General features: G+C 55.2%; 1 protein-coding gene across 1 annotated transcript in view; it reads right to left on the reverse strand.

Annotated features, from left to right (window-relative positions):
* Positions 1-137: 137 nt before the first annotated feature.
* Positions 138-19,724, reverse strand: part of GLI2 (GLI family zinc finger 2) — a gene marked incomplete at both ends in the record, with an annotated part of 174,374 nt that continues 154,787 nt past the window's right edge. Inside the window, 8 exons of the mRNA XM_084245068.1 lie at positions 138-2,596; positions 4,226-4,562; positions 6,043-6,324; positions 7,458-7,622; positions 9,198-9,347; positions 13,061-13,195; positions 16,976-17,098; positions 18,216-18,429. Coding sequence (XP_084101194.1) covers positions 138-2,596; positions 4,226-4,562; positions 6,043-6,324; positions 7,458-7,622; positions 9,198-9,347; positions 13,061-13,195; positions 16,976-17,098; positions 18,216-18,429 — 3,865 coding nt within the window. The remainder of the gene's footprint in view (positions 2,597-4,225; positions 4,563-6,042; positions 6,325-7,457; positions 7,623-9,197; positions 9,348-13,060; positions 13,196-16,975; positions 17,099-18,215; positions 18,430-19,724) is intronic.

A 19,724-nucleotide genomic window follows, 5' to 3' on the forward strand; every position in this document is an offset into this window, starting at 1 on the left:
GTGGTCTGAACCAGACATTGGCAAAATTCCCTCAGACCTATTTAATACTTTTTTTGGAAAAAGAGGAAACAGACGAAAGCCCCATGCTCGACGAGGTGCTGGTTCCTGTGGTCCGATGAGTGTCAGGGGCCGGGGCCTTAGCTCATCATGTTCAAGAACTTGCTCTCCTCGGCCAGGCTGGTGAGCATGGAGCTCATGTCCCCAACGGCCATGTTGCTGATGCCCGTGGGGATAGTGGGCAGAGTCAGAGAGTTCCGGGGGGTGGTGAGGCGGGAGGAGTTCTGGGAGAGGCTGTGGAGGAGGCTGGGGCTCAGGGCGCCTGAGAGTAGGCTGGAGTGATCCCCATCATCCATGATGGCATCAAAATCAATCTGGGGAGTCTCCAGTAGCTGGGAGTCTACTGTGCTAGACACCTGGTTCACCCCTGGTGAGGGCAGGGGTTGGGGCTGGAGGCTGTCTGGGCAGGCCTGTGGCTGTGGTGGCTGGGGCTGCATGACCTGGCAGCCGACGTGGTTCTCCAGGCCTCCATTCTGCTCATACATGTGGATCTGGCCGTAGTAGTAGAGCATGCTGTGATCCTGGTTCCCGTTCGCGTCATGTGGGGGCGGCTGAGGAGGCAGGGACACCATGGTGCCCAGAGCTCCCTTGGGCACAGATTCTGTAACCATCTCCTGGTTGGCTGACACAGCAGCCACGGCATGGCCAGTGGCCCTGGCATAGGCCAGCTGCTGCCCGGCACGTACCCCACGGTGGCGGCTAGCAGGGTTGGGCTCAGGGGGTGGCCGGGGTTGCACTAAGCCAAAGTTTGATCCGGCGTGTCCCATTGTGCCCTGCTGGGGCTCCATGAAGCCAGGCTGGTGGGAAGGCAGAAGGCTGGGGCCCTGGCGGTAGCCCTCCTGGCTCATGGGGGTGACCAGGTGATGGCTCTGTTGTGGGTAGCTAGGGGCTGGTTGAGGTGGGGGCATCCCAGCCAGGGTGGAATTGGGGACGCCAAGTTCCCTGTGGCCACTGCGTATCATGGTGGGGTCAGGAGCAACTTCCATTTGCTGAGGGAGCCCCAGGTGGCCTGGCTTGGCTGCCACATTGCTGCAGGATGGGGAGAACTGGTTCAAGGCTCCACCCATGGTACTGGGGCTCAGCTGGGGATGGGCCTGGCCATAGCTGGTGTGGGGGCTCCCAGTGGTGGTCATGCCGGGACACTGGCCACCTGCCCCTTGCTGCCGAAGCTGCTGCATATAATTTACCCTGGACACAGAGGGCCCTCCACTGCAGGGCTGAAGGTGTGGCTGAGTACTGTCCAGGCCTCCGGGGCTTGGCTGCAGGCCTTGGGCACTATAGCCTGAGTACTGGCTGAAGGCTGGCTTCTGCTGCACCACAGCCAGGTTGCCCTGTGGAAAGGGCGGAGGCTTCACCTGACTGGCCAGGGTGTCCATGGTGCCGGAGCTCACCTCATTCCACTGCACGGGCATGCTGTTTTTGTTCAGGTTGGAGGGAGCTGCGTAGCCCATCTGGCAGCCTCCCAGCACTGGGGCAGAGGGACCCACATTGGAGTCGGCAGCCACCATCCTGCGCTGGCTCTGTAGCCCAGAGTTGGGCAGTTTGGGGTTATCAGAGAAGCAGGTGCTTTCCGGGGGATATACCTGTGGGGTGCTGTCATCCAGAGCGCCGCTGGCATGCGCCTTGATGTACTGCACCACGTCATCCGGCAGCACGAGGTCGTCGTCTGGCAGCCCAAGGCCAACCTCCGGCCCCGTGCTGTCTGCCCCTGTGGCCATGGCCTCCATCACCACATTCTCGCTGATGCTGGGCGGCCGCGGCGAGTAGGCGCTGCGGGCCAGGCTGCCGTCTGAGCTCCGATGGCTTTGCAGGTGGAAGCCTCGGCGTTCCGCGCAGGACAGAAGCGGGGCGGGGTTCACGTTGTGGGCACTGTGGAAGCGCTGCACCCGCGGGGGCGCCAGGGTGTCAGGCCGCCTCACTGGGTCGCTGGCCCGCCGCGCCCCCCCGCCCGGCGCCTCGTGGGGGAAGGCAGGTGCGGGGCCCACCGCCCCGTAGGTCGGCCCGTCGCTGCCCCGCCGCGGCCCCAGCGGGCGTGGACAGGCCGGGGGCAGCGCGCGCTCGGGCGCGTCCAGCAGCGCCAGCCGGGTCCGCAAGCTCATGCGCTCCAGGCCGGGCAGCGGAGTGGGGGGCGGGCCGCCCGTGGCCGCGGCGTACTTGGCCCGCAGGCTGTACTGCTGGGCGGGGGTGAGGTGCAGCAGCCCCGCGCCGCCTCCGCTGCACTGGCTGGCCTCGCTGGAGCGCCGCGACGCGTCCGTGGAGATGGGATCGTAGGAGTCCGCGGAGCTGGCGTGGTGCGGGCGGCCGGCGCCCAGGGGCGATGCCTCGCTGGAGCGGCGACTGGAGAAATACGGAGAGATGCCGGAGGAGCGGCGGCTCACGGTGTAGGCCGAGCTGACCGTGCTGGTGGAGCTGTCCCGGCGCTCTTGCAGGTGGCTCAGCAGGGTGACTTCGCTGGTGGACAGCTCCGACAGCCGCGGGTTGGGCAGCAGGCCCGCAGGCCCGCTGCCCGCGCTGCTGCTGAAGTTTTCCAGGATGGGGCCTGCGGGAAGGGAGAGGGGTCAGCACGTGGGCATCTGTGGGTGCTCGGCCTGCTCTGACTGTGCTGGCTCTGCTCCAGGGCCTGGCACACACTGAGCGCCCAGCCAGTGGTTTCTGAATGAAAGGAGGGGGGCGGAACAGTAAGTGAGCACCGTGCTTGTTGCCAAGGGTGGGCAGGTGGAAGTCAGGAGGCCTGATGGCAATTGTAGCTCCACCACTGCCGTGTCGGGTCCTCAGTTTCCCCAGCTGCAGCTACCAGGTGCCTCTCCACAGGGCTGCGTTATTGAGGGCTCTGGCACCCTGGGGGTGGTGTTTATTGAGCAGGCTGATGTTCTGGAGTGGCCTGAGACCCACATGCCTTGGTGGGTGGGGGAGGCAACACAGTGGCCCAAGCAAGTGAGCTAGGAGGCAGCCTAACAATGCCTTGGCAGATCTCACGAGCTTGGCCTCAAATGGTCCTTCCTTCAGTGCTTGCCTAAGTTGGGCTGAGATGGCCTTTATTTTTTATTTTTTTTAAAAGATTTATTTATTTGTGCATACAAGAGCTGGGGTGTAGACCACAGGTGTGGAGGTGAGAGGATTCACCAGAGACAGAGTGGGGAACAGAACAGGCAGACTGACTGAAATACACTGCTGAGGGGAGCAGCGGGTGAGTCAGGAGAGGTCTGCTGCGCCATGTGGGTAGCTCCCTGGATCGAACTCGTGCTGCAGTGGCTGCAGACAGCTTCATAGGTTGCGTCTTAACCCCTTGCACCACCAGGGAGGCCCCTGAGATGGCCTTTAGACCCTTGCAATCAATGGACGCGGGCAAGTCCAAAGGGGTGACCTTGGGTGAGGCTGCTGTCTGCAACCCAGGACATCTCTGTAGAAGGGAGTTGAATGCCATCTGCTAGCAGTTCCCTCAACAGCTGGGGCAACACATCTTCCCTTCAGGGCAAACTAGGTGGTGCATTTCAGTGTCTGCCACGCAGGATGTCTGTCCCTGGAGGGCACCTTGGGGATGAGTGCCTAGGTGTGCCTGGTGTCCAGCACACTGCCTAGCATGGAGTTGGCACTCAGGGAATGTTGCTGAGGATGCCTCCCTCACAAAGCCTGCCAACTCTTCTTGAGGCTGAGCCCAGGTCTGCCTCCTCCATGAAGTCCTCCGCACTTTCCCCCAGCTGATGTGCTTTCTCCCTCCTTACTATGAGCTTGGTCCTTGGTGCTCTTGGTTTATTCTGCAGTCAAGTGTGCACCTGGTGCCTTAACTGGGAATATATTGCTCTCCTGCTTAGACCTTTGTCACAGTGCACACAGCAGGTGGCTGATTAATGACTGAATGGCCCACAGGGAGGGAAAGGATGTGAGCAGGTTCTATTTTCTGGGGGCGACAGGGATGCTGCCTAGTGTAGCTGAAAGAGCATGGGCTTTGAAACCAGCTGGGGTGGGTTAAGTCTCAGCTCTGCCTTTGATCTGAGTGAGGCACGTTCACCTCTGAGCGCCATTGTCTTTATCTGGGTAGAGACCAGTGGAACCTATCTTAATGTGGGCATTTAGTGAGCAGGTACAGGGCACTGAATGTGGGGGAACCTGTGGCTGCTGCCCCAGGCTCTCTCCTGAGCCTGCCCCCACACCCTGGGCCTGCACTCACCACTTCCCGGCAGGGGAGGCAGCTTGGTGTTCCGGGTGTGTGGAGCTGGCCCAGCCCACGAGCAGGAATCCTTGAGTGACTTGAGCTTCTCCTTCTTGAGCTGCTCGAATCGGTGCATGGCAGTCATGTGTTTGCGCAGCTGCAGGCCCCCAGCGGAGGGGGCAGCCAGGGCTGAGGCATCGGGCCCTGAGGGCGGGTCATCCAGAGCTGTCAGGTCTCCCAGGCTCCCGGGCCCCGTCCCTGGCATCTCCACGCCACTGTCATTGTTGGGGGCACTGCCCAGAGGAGAGGGCTCACTGCTGCAGGACGACTGGGCCCCGGGGCTGGACTGACAGAGCTGCAGGCGGAGTAGGGAGAAGGAGAAGACTCAGAGGGTGCAAGCACCCACCTGGCCCTTAACCCACACTTGCACACACACCACACCCTTGCACATCCAGGAACAGGAAGGACAGCCTCACTTCTGACCTTGGTTTCCCCAACTCTAAGATGACCTGAACTGTCCCTGGGACAGGGTTGGAGGATGGTGGATGGACAGCATCGGCATGCACAAGGCACCCAGTAACTGTCACCCCACACCCCACATGTGCTCCGAAGCTCTCCCAGCCAGGGTCTGGCTGCAGCTCTGCCTGTTGAACTTGCAGTGTGTGGACACCTGAAGCTGAGACCCACAGAGGCTGCCGCAGCTACATGGTAGAGCTACATGGGGTCAATGTGACAGAAGGTACTTAAACATTGCCAGCAACAGCCTTGGGTGCATGATGAGGCCGGGAACCACAGCCTGCCGAGTTGGTGCGTTCTCAGCAGGCCAGAGGCAGCTTGTTAGAAAGGGAAAGGTCAACCAGCAGGGGCGGGGCTGCTGGATACAGATCTTGCCTGAAACGCCACCCCTGTTCAGGCCTCCGCGAAACTAGGCTCCCACCACTGTGGCGTGGGATCTCAGCCCAAGTGGGATTCACCGCCACTGCAGCAGTTCTGGGCTCATTCCTAGGCTAAAATCTGTCTCATTCCAGACCTTTTCTGGGGAAATGGTAGTGCTCCCTCCTATCCCTGGCAGCACCCACGTTCCTTACCTGGGCACTCAAGACCCATCCCTCCTCTGCAGCCTGGACTCACACCCCCCTCTGCCTTACCCCATGTGGGCTTGGTGCTCATAGTTTGCATGCATCTGCCAGTTTGACTCTTGCTGCCAGCCTTTACACTTTCTGATGGTGCCTACCTATCCAAACCCACCTTTCCCAGACAAGTCAGTCTCTGCCCAGCCAGCGCCCTGGACAAGCACTCCAGCACAGCCTCACTCACGCCATCCCACCCACACCCGCACCGGCTTCTCTGCTCACCTCAGTACCGTCTATCCTTAGGGGAGGTACAGTCGGGAGAAAGAGGTGGAGACAAAGAACAGGTGGTTAGAACAAGAGGAGCGGAGGCCAGAAGGCAGGTGGCAGAGACAGGACAGAGGGAAGGGGACCAGCTGAGGCTCTCTGGCACTGGTTGGAAAGGTAGGCACCAGGAATCACCCATCCCCTTGCAAATGACCACTCGGGGGGCAGGCAACTCCATTGTCCAGGGGCTGATCCAGAAGAACGGGCCAGCCTGGCCATAGACAGGCTCTGTGTGAGGCCCAAGGTGAAGGGAGAAAGGTCGTGTTGGAAAAAGAGAAGTGGCATCGTTGTGCTTAGAGGTGGGGAACCTGGGGGCAGAGTCTGCAGGTGCAGTTGAGGCTCTGGTTTCTGGGGTGGGCTATGATTGCCCTCACACCCACTGACCTCCTGGGGGTGGGGGGTCATGGATCGGGGTCTCCACTGCCCAGCTCTGCTTACCCCGGAGCTCTCGGTCTTGATGGCTTTGACATGAAGACAGTCCTCCACGGCCTGGCTAGTGCTGCTGGCTTCTGCGCTCTCCTCAGAGCCCCGGCCACCAGGCTCAGCACTGGCCTCATTGTCCCCGTTCTCCTTGAGCAGGGGGGCACGGAGGTGCACGTCATTTCGCTGCTTCTTGGTGACATGAGCATCTGGGCCATGTACGGTTTTCACATGCTTCCGGAGAGAGCTGGGGTCTGTGTATCGCTTGGTGCAGCCTGGGATCTTGCAAATGTAGGGTTTCTGGGAAGAGAATCAGGCCTGCATTATGGATGGGAGCAGAGAGCATGCTCTGTCCTAAAGCCCTGCAACCTCCTTTGGCAGAGCCTGGCTGGCACAGTTGGAAGGTGCTTGACCTATTTGCTCGATTCTCTGTGTGGTACCATGTCAGCCCCAGAGCTGCCCTTGCCTGCTACCACTTCCTGCAGGTGAGCATATGGTTAAGAGAGCTGCCTCAGGATGGATGGGAGACTATGGGGGCCACTCAGTGCCTGGTGTGTCGCTAAGCGTCCTTCCCATGAGCAGGGTGCTGGGATTCTTGATGTTCCTGGTTAGTGTATTACCTCATTATCCTTCTGGACCCTTGCATCTCTGAGGAAGAAAGACAGGCTCAGAGAGACAAAGTGCCTGGCTCAAAGTTATTGGAAATAGGCCCAGGGTCTGTGATCCTACTTCTTGAGCTCATACACACACCCATGCACATACATTAGACACACATGCATATAATCCCACGCGTATACACAGACTTACAAACATATCTCTATATACAGACACTTACCCCGGCCGGCATAGACACGCTTGTACCCATGCATGCATGCACACCCACATATACACACATCCATGTATGTACACACAGGTACTTACCAACACACACACACACACACACACAAACACACACACACAGGCATACCCCTCTCTCCAAGGCTAGCTCTTGTGTGCAGAAGCTCTGAAGGGTTTAGATACCTTTCGAAATTCCTGCAACTTCTTTCAAGCCTTGGCACACAGGATCCCTTTGGGGTTTAAAATGTACCTAAGTTCGCAGACTCCTTCCTTCCCAGGGCTACTGAGTGACAGTGAGTGGCTGGGTGGGAGCGGAGGTGGGTAACAGCAGACACAGCTCCTGCCTGACTTCCTCCTCTGTGCTCTCAGTCCTGCCAGGAGCTCTGGCCGCCTGGGGAGAGAGGCTGTTCTGCTCCATCACTGGGTGGCAGGGATGGACGGCAGCCCAGGCAGCAAGAGCTGCGTATCAGCTGTAGGCTGCAGGGGCTGGTCAGTGGTGGGCGAGGGCTCATGGCACCTGGCTACCTGTGGCCTACACCAGGTGTCCAGAAGCATGAGGTGGCACATCTGGGCACGAGTTGGCAGGGCATGTGTACCTCGTTGGAGTGGGTGCGGTTCTGGTGCTTGGCGCGGTCGGAAGCGTTGGAGAAGGCCTTGTTGCAGCCCTCGTGCTCACACACGTATGGCTTCTCCCCGGTGTGGGAGCGCAGGTGCGTCTTCAGGTTCTCCAGGCGAGAGTAGGCCTTCGAACAGCCCTCGAACTGGGGAGAGGCGGTTCAGTCAGTGACAGGCCTCAGATCCAGGGCAGGGCGCCTGACCTTGGAGGTGGCCTGCTGCCTCCCCTCACCCCCACCAAGGCACAAGTATGTTTTTTAACAATAACATTTAACTTCCTTTCTGATTATAAGAATGACATGTGAGCACTCTAGAAAACTTAGAGAGGACTGACAAGTACAAAGAAGAAAATAAAAACCATTGGCTGCCCGGGGATAGCGCCTGCCAACCTCCAGGTAGAGCTCATGCAGTAACTTTGCAGCTCATCCCCAATCAGACTTTATCCCCAAAATGGAAACATATTGAGTATTTAGTTATACCTTCTGCTTGTTAAAATCAATAGCACATCGTGAGACGCTTTCCTGATCATTAAAAATCTTTGAAAATGTTATTTTTATCTGTTTCCCAAATGCCACTCCCTGGTTAGAATTTTTCTGTGTTTTAAAATGGGCTGAGAATAAAATCCAGAGTCCTCTGGGTGAGCCTGTCCCCCTCACCCTTGCTCCTGCCGCTGAGCGACACCACTGAGTCCTTCGGGGCACGCGCCTCTGGCTGGAACCTTCCTCCACCCTGGCTCGCTCTCTCCCCCTCCGTCTTCTAGGTCATCTCCTCTGAGAGCATGTCTCCGATATTCTTAATCATCATATCCCACCCTTCACTCTCCCGAACACATCTATAATGAAATTAATCGTTTGTGCTCTGGATTTCCCACGAGGGTACAAGGCTCCATGAGAGCTGGTACCTTCTAGGCCTTGTTCATTTCTGTGTTCCTGGTATTTAGCACCTGACAAGAAAGAGAATTTTGGGAAAGGTAGGGAGGAAAGGGGAGGAACAGGGAGATAAGGAGGGGGTAGTGGAAGGGGAGGAGGGGGAGGGAGGAGGAAGGGAGAAGGAATAGGGGGGAGGAAGGGCCTTTGCAGGGGGTTTGTTCTAAAGAGTCTTCAATCGCACCCCATGTACCCGTGAGGTGTTCCCAGGGTGACAGGCAAACCCCAGGGGAACTCCCTCCGTCACATCCTCCCCTTTGCTTCTGACCAATGTGGCTGAGCACACTTGGCTCCAAATGCCTTTTATCTGGTTCACAGTCACAGCTCATATGCAGAGGACTGTGGTTTGCCATCACCGAGGATGTGAAGCAAATTACTTCCGGCAAAAGACTCAGATGAACCAAACGATCTTACAAAAGGAGGACAAAATTGGAGGCCTGACCTTCCTACGAAATGACAGCAAGCAAGACTGATGTGCGGTGCTAGCAAGGGGACAGAGATAGAGGTGGATGGAACAGGAGTTCGGAAATAAATGCATACTCTGATGGCCAACCTACTTTTGACAAGGTGTCAAGACCACTTAATAGGTCTGGTAGGGGCCTCAAGGATGCAAGGCAGAAGGCACAGGGCAGCTGCACACAGGACAGCCCAGCAGCGTGCCTGTCCCAGTGCCGCTGCTGTGGCCCATCCCACCCAGGTGTGCCTGTGCTAGCTGCATTCAGCACATCACCTGGCTCCTGGGGCCCGTCCCACAGACGCTGCTGCGGGGAAGGGCTGCGCCTGGGGCCCACTCACCGTGCACTTGTGGGGTTTCTCGCCTGTGTGCCGGCGCATGTGCACCACCAGCATGTACTGCGCCTTGAAGGGCTTCTGCTCCCGCGTGCAGGCCTGCCAGCGGCACACGAACTCCTTCTTCTCCCCGTGGATGTGCTCGTTGTTGATGTGCTGAGGGAAGAGACCACGGAGGGGTGGGCCCCACCGCCCACCCCTCCCGACTCCTGCTGGGTGTGCAGACCATCTGCTACGTTGCCCACCACCTACTCTCTGCAGACCATCACCCCACAAGACCATGTCTATGTACAGGCCACCCACCTCCTTATGCGTTCTCATTAAGTGTCATTAAATGAAGATCTACTGTGTGCTACTTGTCTCAACTGCATTTTCCAATTAGTCATTAAAGTGACTGATGAGGGTAAATTAAACTTTTGAATTAAACTGGGTCCTGGGTTGGCACCCCCATTAGCTCCTCAACCACTAGCAATATTTCCTTTGCCACAGCAGCCCCCTTCAGTGCCATCAACACCCTCCCCACCTGCAGAGAACAGGATGTACCCCGCACTTGCTAACTCTGAGCTTGCTAAGTGGGCAAAAAGGCAAAAGGAATTCAAATATAAAAGCTAGATTCCATCTGTTGTCACTCAGCAGAGAGCCACTGATTTCTGCAGCGTCTGCCTGATTTCTGCTCTTTCCTCCTTGGGAAAGTACTTTCAATAAACTTTGTTTTATTTCTAACCCATCAGTGTCTGTGGATTCTTCCACAGCTCACGCCTAGCTGAACTTGACCCCTGCCTACCACATCAGTGGCCATCTAGGATGGTCAAAAGCTCCCTGCTCACTCCAGGCTGGCCTCCTGGCTGGCCCTCTCTGACCCCTGGGGAGTTGGTGGCTATCATGATGGTCCCAGGTTGTAAACAGTAGATGCTAATTAAGCGCAGTGAGACAGACATGCACTTATGGGTGCATGAGAAGATCCTGAGCTTGCCTATTGCTCCAGAGATTTTTAAATAAAAAATTTAATTATAATGGAAACATAAAAGAGTTTTGTCTCTATTTTGGCAGTAACCCACGAGATGACAGCTCAGTCCCTCTTTCGCAAAGCCCCAGTGTTAAGTGGCTGCTCACGGCGCAGGCGATAATCGTAGTGGAGCTACATTCTGATCCTGCTGGTGGGCTCTGGGCACTGTGTAAAGCTGCCCCTGGGGCGAAATGGCCCAGGAGGGTAAGGCTGCCCAGCCAGACAGTGTGACTAATCCCACAAAATGGCTGTGGGCTCTGATAGGGAATCCCTGCAGAGGAGGTCCCCAGACCCATCCCAGCCTGCAGCACTGTTAGTCCAGGATGTAAGCTAACTTATTTTTCCCAGTCCCTGCACCCACACCTTCAGGCCTCTGCCCTGGGCCCATCATCTGTGTCTATCATGGGGTAGTTTCCCCTGCAGCGCAGAGCGGTGGGCCACGGAGGCTTCCCGTGGCAGGTAACAGCGTGACCTGCCTTTGGTAGACCCTTGGTCTTTGGTCACTTGCTGTGATTATTTAACCAAAGGCTGCAGCCTCCCTGGGGCAGGCATTACTACCTTTACCCTCGGGCTCCATTAGTATGTATGAGGCTTCCGGGTCCTTTGCCCCCTCCATCTCTAGGGCTGTTCATATAACTGCAGGGCGGGAAGAGGTGGGATAAGTCCCTCACACAGCAGAGTGGAAAAGTATACTGATGCTCCTGCTTCCGCCACCTCTGGGTGCTCTAAACACCACCTGGGAGCCTCTCTGGGTCCAAGAAGTTCCCCTCCATGTCCTGCCATGATATGGGTGAGCCTGTCCTTGCTTTCTACAGGGAGCTGTGGAAGGCGAAACTCCCGGGTCTTGGGGGTCCCACTTTCTCTCCTATCCAGCTCCATTCCTTTTCTTCTCTCTGTCCTCACCTCCCTCACTCCCATTTCATTTCCTCCTACAGCCCTCACCCTCCCTCCCACAACCTCTGACCCGCACAGTCCACTGCAGTGGTCACTCGCTGCTTGAAATGTGGCTGGTCCCAACTGACATGGCTGTAAGCGTAAACTGTACACTGGTTTCAAAGACAGATAATGGAAAGCAAAAGGGTCATAAACTATCTCAATAACTTTCCTTTGTATTGATTATAGGTTGAAATAATATTTTAGATCTCCTGGGTTACATAAAGCATTGAAATTAATTTCATCCTTTCTTTTTACTCTTCTTTAAAATGTGCTCCTAGGCAATGTAAAGTTGCACGTGTGCCTGGTATTTGTGGCTTACGCTGTCTTTCACTGGGCGATGCCACTGGAGATCATTTGCAACCTACAAGTCAGCCGAGGGCTGAGCATGGATGCAATGGCAACCCCAGCCAGGCAGACCGCTGGGCTCTCCTGCGTGAACCACACAGGAGACTGTCACGCGGACAGATGTAGTGACAGAGCAAGTAAAATCTACTGAGCTTTGACCTTCCAGGGGAATCTTATCACATTAGACTCATTTTCCATTTTTAAAGCCTTTCAAATGATAAAAATGCTTCCTGACAATGTCTTTCATTTTTTTTCTTATTGGTTTACTTAGCAACAAATTGTTAATAATTGACTGGGGGTTCCAGCTCGCCTGTGCGCCTGCTGCCATCCGTCTGGCGGGGAGCAGAAAGAGCTGGGCAGAGGGGTTGCATCTCCCCATTAATGGGAGCCGGGTATTTCCAGGGCCAGGTCAGGGCGATCACCCCTAGCTTCAGACAGTCTGCAGCTGAAACCATCCTCCCCATGTTGGGATCCATCTACTTCCTGGGTCCATCCCATCATCTTTGAACACATCTTGCCTGCCCCCCATATCCTGGGTCCTCTTCCCACCCCACATATTGGCCCCTCTCTTCTTTTTTGATTCATTCTGATCTGTTCTACAACTCACATCCCCAGCGGACCCCCTCTATCTCGAGATGTGTTTACCCAAAGAGATCCTACGGGTTGAAAAATTACACCCAAGTTTTAGAGGGATTAGGTAAGACACCGCTTCAAGGTTCTCTGTCAGCTGCAATGAGCTGGCTGGGAAATTCCATTCTCCTGGGCAAGAATTTGGGGAGAAACACCCAAATGCAAAAGCAATATGTAGCATTTGAGCCAAGTGGCATGCCTGGAGGCGGCAGAGAGAGTAGGTACGTCCTCAGTGCCGAGTCCAAGGAGCCGGGGACAAGTGCATGTCTTTGGGGTGGTTTCTGGATGGGAACAGAGTGTGAGAGAATGTGTGCTGTGTCTGCCCATGAAGGCTGCTCATTTTGTGCATTCTTCACCTGTCCACCAAGTAGTGTGTGCATGGGGATTTCAGCTCTTGGATTTCAGTTCTCTGCTGCATGGAGAAGAGGGAAGAGGCAGGAGGGAGATCACATGTATGGAATGTTGCTACCTGCTAAGGGTTTACCTTGGTACCATATTCAGTCTCCATCCCTCCATTTACAGGAGAGAAAACAAGAGGTTGTCACCTGTTCAGATCCCCTTGGCTGGCTGTTGTAGGGCCTAGTTGAAGTCAGGGGCTCCCACACCGAGCCCCTGCTCTTATTCTTCCTACCACAAAAAGTTCCTGACTTCAGCCATATGGATGTTCCTGTAGAGAGGGGTATAGAGGGGGGACCAAGAGACATAACCTGAAGGACACAACCAGCTCCCAGGCCTTCTCTTCATCTATATCATCTCTATATTTGTTTCTAAAATCCTCCTTTTAGAAACAAGCAGGGTGCATATAAATACAGTCTCCTACAGAAAGAACAAGTAGCCAGGGATCTCCTGGTCTACTCCTCCAGCCCTTCCCTCCAGCAGAGGAGCTGGAAGGCTCAAGGCCCAGTGTGGCCTTAGTCCTGGGCGAGCAGGCTGCTGGGGCTTGGAGACTTACATGCACCAGCTGCTCCTGGGTGTCGTATTCCTTGCTGCAGTCTTCCCAGTGGCAGTTGGTCTCATAGATGACCACCTCAGCCTCCTGCTTGCAGTCTTCCCTGTCTAGGTCCTCCTTCAGGTCAGCCAGCTGCTCCTGGGGGAGGGCAAAGCACATCCACCTGATCCATGTTCAGCTACCTGGCCCAGAGGAAAGATCACTGCTTGCCCTATGCAGGCTGTACCACAGACCCACTTGATGCACACGGCCACACAAACACATGCACCACACCCCCATGTGTACACACACACAAATGCACTCATCAGCTTTCTCATCTCAGCCCCTTTCCTCAGCTCAGCTCCACCATCGCTCCTCCTATCATAGCTGCTTGGGGGCCCCTCCCTCCTCTCTAATGCTGACTTAGCACCAATAAGGTGTCCCATCACATTCACGGTCAAGTGACATGACAAGAAGAATAGGGGAAAGGGATGAAGTGACTTGCTTGCTGGGTTTGGTTTCATCCTGGTAGGAGGGGGCCAGGGTGGGCCCCAAAGACTCAGGGATCAGTGCATTTTTACGGTTAGTGAGTGTGGGGTCTGCTTCTACCTGGAGGCAAGAGAAAGCCCAACAGGCAGATGCTTGACCCTTCAGAACACTTATTTTCTTATTGTTCTCCCCTCCTGAAAGTGTGCAAAGGTGGGGGACAGGTCATTGTTGGTGGGTTCTTGACCCATGTGCTCACAATTGCAAGACGCCGCTCAATTTCAGGGTGTAAAATCAACAAGGTTTATTTACAAGGGGAAATCAGGATAGGGACAGAGTTCCTAAGGCCATAGATGGCCAGCTCTCCCACTCCAGATAGTGTCCAGCGTGTCCAGTAGGTGAGCCCAAAAGCTGCTCATGCAAGACAGCATTGTCCTTCCCACAAGAGCCTGAAGCGGCAGCACACCGGCAGCGCTGCCCCAGATCCCAACACCCTGTGGCAGCAGGGGGCAGACAGGGGTGGCGCTGCCGAGGCTGCACCACAGCTTCTCTCCTGAAGCCCAAGTCTGTCTCCTCCTGAAGCGTCTTCCAAGCTGAGTCAGTCTCAACTGGCCAAAGCCTTTCCAAGCAGCCTCAAATCTCCTCTCAAGCCTGCTCTCCCTCAAGCTGGCTGAGGCCTTCCCCAGCAGCTTCTGCTTATATCCACCTTCAGGGTACGTGCCTTTCAAATATGATTCGTCCACTTTCCAAACCAGTTGTTTCCAAGACTTGACTGGTACCTGTGCAAGTCTGAACCAAATTGGTGCCAGTGGGAGTTCGGACTTGGTCTGTTTTCAAAAACAGTTTGAAACTGAAAACTAAAACCTGGTAGTGCATCCAACCTGCCCTGCATCGCCCTGCATCGAAGCTGGGTCGGTGAGCTCTTCTGTGGCCAGCTTCAAGTCTGACCTGGGTACCTCCAAAATTGCCACATTTTTTCTCTTACTTCTTTTTAAACCTAAAGATAGCTGCCCCAGGGTTGGCTGGTGCTGATACCGCTCAGCTGGAAAAACTGAGGTTCAGGGAGAGGTTGACTTGACCTCCCCAGAATACACAGTGAGTTTGTGGCAGCTGAGATCTGGACACCAGGCTCCTGATCATGCTGGGGCAACATGTGCCCATTTTGGGGTGGCAAAGGAAGGTCCCTGAGATGTCAAAGATGACAAAGACTTTTACTCCTAAACCAGGAAGAGACTGAGAATTACCCCTGCAGGGCTGCCCCACCCCAGCTGCTGCTAACACAGCTGGTTGGCGGTGGGGGGCGGGAGGGGCGGCGGGTAGAGAGGGGGCAGGGGGACAGGCTGGAAGTAGCAGGAGCCAGGGAAAGGGAGAGGCAAAGATACACCAGATTGGAATGAAGGCCCAGGGAAGACCTCCAGAGGTTGTCAAGGATACTCCCATATTCCACTGGCCTGCTGGGCAGGCTCAGACTTGAGCCAAGCAGATGTCAGGATGTCTTGCTTTACATTTCAAGCTATGTCCCAAATGGTAGGAATGTTCTCTTTTTGAAAAGCGCCAGTGGGTTAATATATTTATTTTTCAGATTGAGGGGGACAGCCCTCCCTCCATAGTCAGAGCCCCTGCACCCACAGGTCCAGAGTCTGAGGCTCGCGTATCAGGCTTTTTATTAATGTGGAGTCATTTCTAGGCAGATAGAAGCCAATCTCAGACTCACAGCCTTGATCGACTTTCCATTGGAGCTGCAATGTCCTTCAAAAGGAATACCTTTCAGTCAATGAGCATGATTTGAAAAGGGATAGGCAGTGTGTAGTACAGCAAGACCCCGGGCAGTCTTGGGGCTACGTTCAGAGCAAGATGCAGGAGCACCTGGACCCCAAATCCTCAGGTAGGGAGGCCTGCAGTGCTGGGGCCTCCTAATACCCTCTGCAGTTTCAGAACAACTGGAAATAGACTTACTGTTTCCATAAGCTGCATGCCCGGCTTATTTCACAGGAGACTTGAAGAAGCTGCCAGATTGACAAGTGGAGGGCAGCACAGGGGAGTGGGTATGCTTAGGCTGGGCAGTCTCCTAGCTCATGATTTTAGGGATTAAATGGAGAGGGGATTCATTATGCTGCATTTTCTATCCAAGGAAAGCAAGCCCATTCACCTTGCAAATGAGTCAGGTCACTAATCAGGACTGAGTGACACAGTGACAACTTACTGATGATAAATGGCTTTCCTTTCATTGACACAACTGAGGAAGGAGCCACGCTGGGGAGGAGGGAGGGCTTTGTGTGCACCCCTCCTAGATGGAGGGGTTGGGACTCGGGGCTCCCAGATGCTCAGCGCCTCACCAACTCATCCTCACCGCTCTGTCGTGTTATCTCACCTGGCTATGTGCCGTCCTCATCAATTTCAACAGCCCCCAGTGATGGCCAGCCTCGTGGAAACCATGCATCATGCTGAGATGCTTTGGCGTCAGCGAGGGGAGAATTTGTCACCAACCCCTCTGTTTGCCTGACAATAACAGGACCCAATATTTCATAAAAATTAAGTGCCCGGAGCCTGCCTGATGGTTTACAGGTCTGATAAAGGATGGCCTGGCAGAAGTAGGGAAGATGGGGACAAGAGGCCCTGAGCATCCCTGGTGTCAAAGCTGGTGATTCTGCAGTAATGGATGGAGACCAAGTCACCGTGAGGGCTTGGGGTGTGGGAGGCCCACCCAAGGGGTCAGCACACACACCACACTCTTCCACCACAGGCTTCTCCCCTAGTTGGGCTCTCTGCCTGCCAGTTGGGAGTGCTGAGATAGGTGGCAGAATCTCCAAAGAGGCCTGCACCAGGGTCTCAGACTCAGAGCAGGCTGGATCCTCACCTTCCTGCCTGAAACCACCTTCCCTTCCCTCCCCCTTCACCATGCCACCCACTCCCTCAAAGGTGCAATGAATCATTAGAAAATACTACACAGCCACTATGTGCCTGGCCTGTGCAAACCCTAGTGATATGGAGCTGTGCTTCTCCCAATGTGCTACCTCCCCAGAGGCTACAGTGCAGTGGAAGACATCTGGGTGTCTGGGTGATGGTGAGTCCTATTATCCAGGAGGTCAGGAGAGGCTGAGGTGACAGTGGTGGGTATAGGGTAGGGAATGGACTTCCAAGGAGAGGGAGCCATTCAGAGGTCAAGAATATCAGTTTGACTGGGGCTTGCACTGTTTGACCGTGAATTGTGGGGAGAGCTGGCTGAAAAATCAGATATGCATTCATTCATTCATTCATTCATTCATGCATGCATGCATGCATTCAGCAGGTGTTTGATGAGCATGTATTATGCACAAGGTGCTGGAGACAGCATTGCTCCTCCCTGAGCTCCCTGAACTCACTTGTTCATTCATGCAGCCATCTGCTTATCCATTCACCAGAGGAACTGAGGACTGGCCCCAGTTGAGGATGGAGAGGACAGCCAGCAGTTACCTGTGTCAGGGTCAAGGGGGAGGCTGGCCGCAGGCCCTCGACCTCAGTCTTGACCTTGCTGCGCTTGTGAATGACGATGGGGTTGACGGTGCTGCTCACGGCTGACTCGCTGCTCTGCTTATTCTAGGGATAGGCGTGTATAAGAGATCCCATCATGTGGAGGCACCCCAAATTGTCTGGGCTATGCCAATGGAACCCTCCCCACAAAGAACTTCTGGGTCAACCCTGCGTTTGAGGTTGCAGAAACTGCATGCTCCCAGGTCAGTGCTCTGCTGGCCAGGAGCACAGAGCTTGGCCTGCCAGCACCTTCCTCCCCATTGTGCAGCTCCCAACTCCAGCACCCTGACTTCAGGGAAATGCTGAGCGTTTCCGTCCCGACAACCTCGCTTCAACTTCTTAGGCCGCCAGAGCAGTGGCAGTGGCGCTGAGTCTGAGAGTGGGGCTAGAACTGTGGTGTCAGGTGTGAGAGGCCGGCAGTCACTGGGGAGGCACCAGGTGGTCACTGGAGCTCGGGATGGTGGGGAAGGGGGACCTGAAGAGGGGCTGCTCTGGACCTTGTGGTACCCTGTCTTCTCCCCAGCACGTGGTCAGATGAGGCTCTGTCCTGCCATGAGGGTGGCCTGGGAAGTGGCTTCACCTCAAGAACTGTCATCAAGATCTGGGTCCCATGGCCTGTGTGAGCAACAAGCTTGCGCACAAACGATCCTCCACCAGGGTGGCAGGCCTGCCAGCGCAAGGTGAAAGGTGTAAGGAGACTGGCCATGTTCAGACAAGCTGAATCCAATGTGGTCTGATTCCCAAGCCCAAGCCATTTCCACTGCCCCATATGCTCTCTGATGCAAGTCCCCCCGGGCATTCAAAGGTCCTCAGGGAAGGTCAGATAAAAATCACCTGTGCTAAACTAATACTCCAAAGTACATGACATTAATTCTGATCCATTAATCCATCCATTTCACATGTGTCAGACCCTATGATTTCTAGGGTTTCTTCATCTACCGGTCACATCTATGGGATGGGAGGCTGCGGAACAGAGGCTGAGTGACCACCCATGTGAGGATGTTAGGACAGAGCCCAGGTCTCCTGACCCAGCATCCAGCCCAAGGCCCTTTGGATCATGCAGCCTCTGCCAGGAAGCCATCCATCAGTCTGACCTGCAGCCAGAGCCTGCCGCAAGTTTCCAGCATGAGATGGCCATGGCCAATTCTCCTGGGATCCATTCCCTGCTCCTGGCTCCCCTTACCTGGTGGTTGCTGTCACCCAAACAGTTGCTGCTGCCAAGCTGGGTGGGTGTGGCATTGATGGAGGCGAGGGCCATGGGCTGCTGGGCCAGGAAGGTGGGTGAGGGCTGGATCAGGGGTGGCGTGTGTCCAAAGGCAGAGCCCAGGCCCCGCTGCTGGCTCAGGATCTGCTGGTAGGCCACGGGATTGATGGGGTGGGGGAAAGTGAAGGCTGGGCTGCAAGGAAGAGCAGACAAGGTAATAGAATAGCAGAGCGAGGGCAGGGGCTCTGTCAGGTTAATACTTTCTGGGCTAGGGGACCTTACCCAGGGGGTGGGGTGGACCTGTCACTAGCCTCACTGGCACCATGGCTTCACCTCACTCGAGATACAGCAGCGGTTCTCCACCGACTGCCACCTCAGGTCTTGCCTCTTTGCTTAGCTCCCAGACCTTATCTCACCATGCAGCCTTCATCTCTGGGAGACTGGCCCTTCAGGAGGTGCCCCCAGGCTCCACTTCACTCCCACAGTTGATCCCCACTGCTCTGAGCCTGAGATGCACCCCTGCATTTGAATCCCATTCAGTCCCGAGGCTGGTTCTAACGGCCCTCATCCAGGCAGGTGTCCTGCGCTCTCTGTTTACATCACCCTCTCTCTCCTTGAACGTCTATGGCACTTCTAGTCTCTGTCATACACTTGTACATGAGTCACTTCCTGGAGCAGGAGACTGAAGATGTAGTCAGACTGAAGATCTAGTCAGATCTCTGAGGCTAAGCTATAAGAGACTTTGTGGCCTCCTCCTTGTTCTCTTGGCTCACTTGTTCTGGGGTGGGTAGGGAGTCAGCTGCCATATTGTGAGGAAGCTCAAACAGCTTTATGGAGAGGCTCTCCCTTAATGAGAAACTACAGCTCTAGCCAAGAGCCAAGCGAGTCATCTGTTTTGGAAAGAATCCCGGTTCATTCAGTCCCCAGGTGACTACAGTGCTGGCTGACATCTTGACTGCAGCCTCATGAGCGGCCTGGAGCTAAGATAGTCTTATATTCCTGGCCAATAGACGCAGTGGGGAGACAGCATGTGCTTATTTTCTTAAATGGCCAAGTTTTGGAGTAATTTGTTATGCAGCAAATGCCACTGAATATACTGGTTTTTACTTCTATCCTGGGGTCCTTGGTGGAGAAACCCTGACATTCCTAATACCCCCTGGCTTCTCTCAAAAGGTCAGGGAAAGACATGAGTTTTAGTCAAGGCAGTCAGGATCTGACTGCTTAGAGCAAAAGGACTCATGAGCAAAACAGAGGGCACAGGGAGATGCTGTGCCACGCTGGGATATGGTGCTAGTCAGGGCCTTGCCTGGCCCAAGTCAGCGCTACACCTTGTGTGGCCCCCAGTGCTGGTCAGTTGCCAGGCTGCTCCAAGACCCCTGCTGACATCATAAGGAAGGCGCCTTTGGCTTCATCACTGAATCTTCCATCCAAGGCCATTAAATGTCACTTTTCACATGAGAAATTGTATAGGGGATGAATAACAGCTCA

This window comes from Talpa europaea (assembly GCF_964194135.1).
Source record: "Talpa europaea genome assembly, chromosome: 1".
NCBI lineage: Eukaryota > Metazoa > Chordata > Mammalia > Eulipotyphla > Talpidae > Talpa > Talpa europaea.